Source organism: Alligator sinensis, unplaced genomic scaffold, assembly GCF_000455745.1.
Source record: "Alligator sinensis unplaced genomic scaffold, ASM45574v1 scaffold849_1, whole genome shotgun sequence".
Classification (NCBI taxonomy): domain Eukaryota; kingdom Metazoa; phylum Chordata; order Crocodylia; family Alligatoridae; genus Alligator; species Alligator sinensis.
Genome location: NW_005842271.1, coordinates 905,817 through 912,927, shown reverse-complemented (window position 1 = coordinate 912,927; position 7,111 = coordinate 905,817). Strand labels below are relative to the sequence as shown.

General features: G+C 40.9%; 1 protein-coding gene across 1 annotated transcript in view; it reads right to left on the bottom strand.

Annotated features, from left to right (window-relative positions):
* Nucleotides 1-7,111, bottom strand: part of DNAJB12 (DnaJ heat shock protein family (Hsp40) member B12) — a 32,064-nt gene that overhangs the window by 16,093 nt on the left and 8,860 nt on the right. The window contains 3 exon segments of the mRNA XM_025209228.1: nt 2-80; nt 3,967-4,112; nt 4,940-5,131. Coding sequence (XP_025065013.1) covers nt 2-80; nt 3,967-4,112; nt 4,940-5,131 — 417 coding nt within the window.

Sequence of the window (7,111 nt, the reverse complement as noted above, 5' to 3'; positions counted from 1 at the left end):
GTTGAGTTTCTCATCTCCAAACTGGTCATACTGCTTCCTCTTTTCTGTGTTGCTCAACACTGCATATGCATTACCAATGGCTGAAATATTGGCAACAGGGAAGTTATTAGCCTCTTCCTTCTAGTAATAATATACCCTAAGCCTCCTGAAGAACTCTTTGGCTAGCAAACTGGCAGATCCTGTGCTTCATGATACAGTTTAGAATATCAGCCAACCACCCTTCTTAAAAGAGTACTAAACACCCCAAACATTAACACCCATTACATCTATATGATGAATGTGGACAGAACAAAAGAACCAGGCTATTAACTCAAACAGTGCAAACCAAGACTCAATAACCAAATGCAATGCCAAACAGATATTGGGTCTAGAAAGGAATCCTTCAGATGAAGCAGAAACTAGAAATTTGCTCAAGGTTAATAAAAAAAAAAAAAATCAACTAAGGACTAATTTCCACATCAATCTATTAAACCATGAAAACCAATAAGTTAAAGTATGGTTTTATTTGGGAAAAAAATGAGATGGCACTATGGCATTTGATGTTTATTATCTAAAAACATAACTGAAGAAGTCACATCATGACCCAAATATAGAATGGTTGGTTAGAAGTCCAGTGCACTGCAGACTAGAAGTCTAAGAAAATTTTCCATAGGCAAGAAGGAAGAAGAAAAATTATGCAGGCTAGCTGGTATTGTGACAATGGAAAAGTACTGAAACTCAACCCCAGTCACTTCTCCTGATGACCCTGCTTTTCTCTCACTTGACTAACCATCCTGTACAAATGCTTATTTGTCATTTAACCATTTCTACATGTAAAGAAAAAAAAATGGAAATGTATTAATCCATCATTTCCCCTCACTAACAGCCTGCCTGGGAGTCTTTGCATGATACTTATTAGGGAGAGGAATATCTGTACTGGACCTAACTCATTAAAAAAAGTGAGGGGAGAGATGGGGAAATTAGTTATACTAGATGTAGAAATGATAACACTTTCTTATGTAGACAAGCTCTAAGATTCAGATCTTTTACTACCAGGTTCAGCCTTAAATTTCCTTTTAGAACCAAGATTTGGAGGGTAGAAGATGTAATATTAATAAACGATCGCTTTAAGAATAAACGTTAACTAGTGCACACAACTCAAATGTGAAGCTGTGCTAGAAAAGTCAGCTGCCAGCAAATTAGGCTATTCTAACTGTTCAGAGTGCAAACAACATTGTTAAATAACTCAAGTGGAATAATTTGGTGTCTGGGTTTTGTCCACAACATATATTTTTATTGACAAAGTCCAAGAAGCTTCTTATGCTGAACATAAGTCTAGCAAAAAGTGGTCCAGGTAAGCCTTTCTTCCTGTGTAAGCCAAAGCTAGCAATGCAACCCAACTCCAAGACAGAGAGTAGGGTATTGCAACTATGAAATAAGACAAAGTCTCAAGATAAAATGCAGACTCTGTCAAGGCATCAGCTAATACATCAATACTAGGAAAAAACTAACTAGAATCTCCAAAGCACTGCACAGTTCCCCTTTGGAACCAAACAGATAGATGTCAGCAGGCACTGTGAAGTAGGTGCTAATAAGGGGCAAAATGGACTGGAGAACCAATGACACAGGGATCTAAGGAGAGATAACATCACAGCAGACAGTTCTGCAATGCAGGATAAAGTGCACCTTGCTTAATACACCAAGGTTTGATATGTAACTCTTGTCAAAGCCTTCAGTAAATAGGATTACTTAAGACTGCAGGTGAAGAAACCTGCCTTTTGCCACTTCGCAAGGACTGAAGAGTAAACTACTGAAGAAAGCTTAATGGTGAGCACTAGGTGGATGTCTATGTATACATATTGATTTAATCTAGACCCAAAAGCACAGAAAAAGTTCTCACAGGTAACTGCAGGGTCAGTGTACTATTTGCTTATGGCAACACATTTTTTAGTCAGAGATTTAAGGCTTAAGAGGACTGAACAAACCCCATATCAGACTTTTGCTACTGAATTTATGCCAATATGAAACACTTGCCCTGCTATCAAATAATATAACAACACACACACTTCAAAATAGACTTCCTCCTTATGCACATTGAAGCTTCACTTATTTCACTCCCAAGCTACCTGGCTAGAATTGGACGTGCTATTTAAACAGAGTTCCATTCTCCAGAGTGGCATCAAGTAGTTCTCTGGGTTTTTTGCTACATGAAATTTGCAAAGTTTGCAAATAAAGATCCAGGTTTTCTAACATTTACCCATGGAAACTCACACTCAGCTCAGGATCAAACCGGGTAGCTTCTATTTTACCTATAACCACCAGTGATAACCTTTCTGCAGACCAGATTATGCCCTCTATGATAAATGTGCAAGCTCACTGTTTTCTGTGCAGTTTGAGAGGTGCTTCTGAGAACATTAATTAAATAAATAAATAAATAACCTACCCAGCTGGATTCTGAGCTCAGAGTGAATTTGCAGCAATTTTCAAATTTGAGAACTGAGCAAGTTTCAATGTTAGTTCAGAGTAAGTGTGTTTTCCTTAATGAATTACATCTTTCTACAGAGTTTATTGTACTGGGCCAAACTCATCTTTCATGTAACTCTGCTGATTTCACTTGGGTGATACCAGGGATTTACCTGACTCAGTTGATTACAGAGTAATCATGACAACCAGGCAAAAGTCACTGAAACTCAACAATGAAAGCCTCCTAGTTCCTTCTGGAAAAACCTTGACATAAATGAAAGATGCAACTGTAACACAGAGGAAGATGTTAGGCATCATTAAACTTGAGGAAAGAGAATTATTCAATTACTTAGCATGAAATTCTGAGAATGTAGGACTGTTCCCTACTGTATTTATTAGCGCTTTGTTTTAGTCTAGTTTTAAATTGTCCAACTGACCAGGCTTTTCATGGAAAAATATTCCAGTTTAAGAGATCTCCTTACCCATGAAACATCCATTTTGAGGACATACATAGGACCTACGAATGAGTCTGTTTACAATTTTAAGTAATTTGTGATCTTTTTAAAGCTTGATTAGTGCTCATTGCATAACTGATTGAGCCACACATTGCAGTCTATCATCTAGATTTATATATAGAAATTTGTGAGTATTGTATGCGACTATCATTGAGCATCTGCTGCAAAATCTGGATCCATATTACCTGGCTGGCTAGACTGTTCACTGGGTGGTAGAATTTAAACGGTGTAATTGGCTTCTCTGATGCCAGTTCTGAAAAAGGCAATTTTTTGCTAGACAAATTTCTCCAATAATTTTTTTCTTTTGTCAATTAGTTAAAACACTTGCATGCCCTGCAGTCAGTACAGCAGGACTCTTCCATATATCCGCAGTTATAAGCGACAAAGGGCTACTACCCCAAAGGCTGACTCCTTACACTACTTACTGGTTAGAAACTCAAATAACTGTCTAACAGGTTGCTGGTCCTTGGGTGCATCCCAACACCTTGTTCCAAGGGTTAGCTCTTTGAGATCTGTTGGATTGCATGGAGTTGCAGTCCCAGACAAGATACGTGACAAAAGGTAAACGAAACATGCCTCCTGCTCATGAGGAAGATAAGGGTAAACCATAGAAGGAAGTTGCTTCCCAGTGATCTCGCAGGAGGCCTAAAGTATAGGCAGGAATAGCTACTCACAAGTGTTTGCATTCTCCATTCTTCCTGGTAGAAAGTGGGACAAGTCCTTGTTACTCCATGCTAGTATTATTTGAAACTTTTGTTACGTTTTGATAGTACTAAAAGTAGCCCCCCAAAAAGAAACTTGGAACTAGTGGTTGGCTGGAGCATCTTTCTACTACCTTTACCCTTTGCTGCTGCCTGTCTTCATTATTTTTAACAATCCAACCTAAAATTCATTTATTGTTTTAGGAATTTTTGGCTGAGGTTGCAGCATTTAGATTTTCTGCTAGCCCAAATACACCACTGTCAGCTAGTGATTAAGTACAGCTCATCAAACAGAAAACATGCTTTACCTTTAAATGCCTCTGTAGCACCTGGTGCATGGTTCTTATCTGGGTGAAATTTCAGTGCTAGTTTTCGGTAAGCCTTTTTCAGGTCCTCATCACAGGCTTCTCTGTTTACTCCCAGAATTTCATAGTAATCTTTACACTGTTTTACCCTAGAAGTTGAAGAGATGAGGTGACAAGGGCAGTTAGTTTGAGCCAAGGACACTTCTTGACTTTGAATACATCAACTTTTCATCATTCTAAAATCACAGATGAAGTTAATGTGCTTCTCTAAATTTTCATTTACTCAGTTTTAGCTCCTGAGATTGCAAATTTGGGTTCTTTTTCATATTCCTCTGGAAAAAATGTTCTCTCTTTATTTTGCCTTCCCAAAACAAGTTGTGTGTTTTATTTGGGGAATACGGTATGCAAGAAAATATACTACTATCTGGAAAACTAATTATTGCATCCATCAGGCAAATTTCTTTCAAAACATTCAGCTGGAGTTTTGCTAAGCATATCTCAAAAACTGAGTTTGCCAATGATATTGATGTGGTAAGTTGCTATTGAATTAGGCTGTGTAATCAAGAGTACCACCAGGCACTACAAATTTATATCCTATTATCTAAAAGTAGAGATTTAAGTCCCTGTCCTAGCCACTCTACATGTATATAGGGGGAAACTGTATCCAAGCTACATCCAAGTCTAGCCAGAGCTATAAAATCCTGCTAACAAGTTTTTAATATAAACCTGTTTCACAACCTCTGTTCACCAAAAATGTCAAGGTTAGCTGGGTTTCCTCATAGCTACACACACTACATGCTGCTCCTCAGTCATTCAAGAGTTTGTACTTCTGAAAGTTCTGGATGTCTTTGAAATACTCTGGAGAACAAGCTGGTGTTAGATGAGACCAAACAAACATTGGGGTGGATGTTAATGAGTCTAAGAAATAACTCCTTTGTCCTATGAAGGGTCAAACCATGCAACAGTGGCTGCCTACCTCTTAACTGCATCCACCTGGTCCTGGGTGTAACCTTTGCTACTCTCCCCACCTGCCTCCCCATTGGCTGATGGGAAGTCTCCACTCATTTTCCTGAAATGGGGGTTTGTAGACTCCCGGGACTGAGACTGGCCATTTGATGGCTGTTCATTCTTCTTGAGGGCTTCGAGCAGCACTAAAAATGAGAGAGAAAAAGATGTGAGACCTTTCATATCACAGAAGCTGAAATACCCATTCTCCTACTGAGAAAGAAAGCCCATCTCTATTTTGACCCTAAGAATCCCCAACTCATTTTCCCCCCTCATCAACAGAGATACCATCATTTCAGTTTTCTACTTTTTCTTAAGTATCAAGGTACAGTGTTTACTAATACCACGGTGGCAAAGTATGCAGTCTCCACAGAACTCCCAAGCCCTTCCAACCTGACACACAAAAATCTGGAAATCATAGGTTCCTGAAGTACAAGACATCTGTTTTCTCATTTTAAGCTTTCCTGCTTTGCTCAAGAAATAGATGTTTGCAAATTTGTATTCAATCTTGATAAAACTGTAATGTACAACAGAGAACAATCTCACATTAATACATCTAACCCTGACACACCTGCCCTCCAAATTACACCACAATGCAACACTGCTACCCTACAATGCTTAGAAAATAATTCCAAGGGATGGTAATACACTTTCTGGAAGGGTGGAGGGGGAATAATCAGGACAAAGAGTCACAATACAAAGTAATGGTAGTGTGATAGATCCAAAACAGAAAGTGCTGGAACAGCACTTTGATTTCCCTGAAGTGTTTGTTGGTTATGTTGCAGGAATACAGAGAAAACTGAAAAGCATCCTTTTATTAAATTCACATTTCCCCCCTCTGTACCCTACTCTAAAGCTCTTCCCTTTAGGTGGAATATGGACCCCAAACTAACAGGGTAACTCCTTAACTGGCCACCATAGCCAGGAGCTGAAGATCCATGTGCTCCCACATATTTGAGACACTTAACCCTCTGGACACATCCACACATGCAGGCATGTGCGCTTGCAGCTGCTCAAATAGGAGCAGCACAAATTTGTGCCAGGGATTTTTGCCTCAGTGCACATGCTGGGACATTCACTTTGGTTTGGGGCAAGTTGTACCACTTGGGGCGAAATGACCATGCCCAGCTCCTCCTGGATCTGCAGCCAGGGGGAGCTAAAGGCCGGGGCCAGCAAAGGTGCTGGCCCCAGCAATATAAAAAGCTGCCCTGTGCTGGCCCAGCAGTATAAAAAGCTGCCCTGGCAAGCAGCACAAGGCTACTTGCTCTCAGGAGCTTTTGGGGCCTGGCCAATTGATATCTGGGGACACTACCCCTTGTGCCAGCTGGACTGCTAAAGCAGCCCTAACCTAGAGTCCCCTGCAACCTCTACCCACCACAGCAGTCTGGCAGTGGGGGCTGCTGCCTGGATATGACCTGCTGCCACCTGCAACAGCATGAGGCCCCAAGGCTGAGCACCTGCCAGACTTGGACAGGGACCACAGAGCTGCAGCAGAGGCATCTGCACCTCTGGGCCAGCTGCCAGTGGGCTGTGACTGTCCTACTGCCATTTATGCCCCCGCCCTGCCATCTGGGCAGCTATTGCCCAGAGGATGTTCTCAGCGTGGTGGCCTGCTTTGAACTATCAAAGCATGTCCTCCTGGCTCCAAATGGCCAGGTCAGCCACCTCATTTGCCCTCCAGGTGGGTCCCACGTGCCAGCCCTGAGCAGGCTCCATTGCCTGGGTCCTGCCACTTGCCTCACTAGCAGGAATCCTGGTGTTCCCTATTTAAAAACTGCAAACCCCCCCCCCCCCCCAAACTGTGATTTAAAAAAAAAACAAACCAAAAAAACCCCAACAAATTTCACTCTTTAAAATACTCCAAAATCAGTTTTTGCACAATTAAAATAAAATACCACTATAGACAGACAGATAGATAGATAGATAAGTTGGGAAATGTTTTATTGATATATTTACAATTTTAAAGCAATTTGGAAACATACCAGTGTGTCTATCATCATAATAAAATAAATTCTAAATATCTATATGCTTTGATGTTTGCTTTTGGCTTTCTTATCATAGATAAGATGGGGGGGGCGGAACCACATGCCTGCCCCCACCGCGGCACCAGCCATGACGTGTCAGTGGCAGCGCGGTCAGCCCC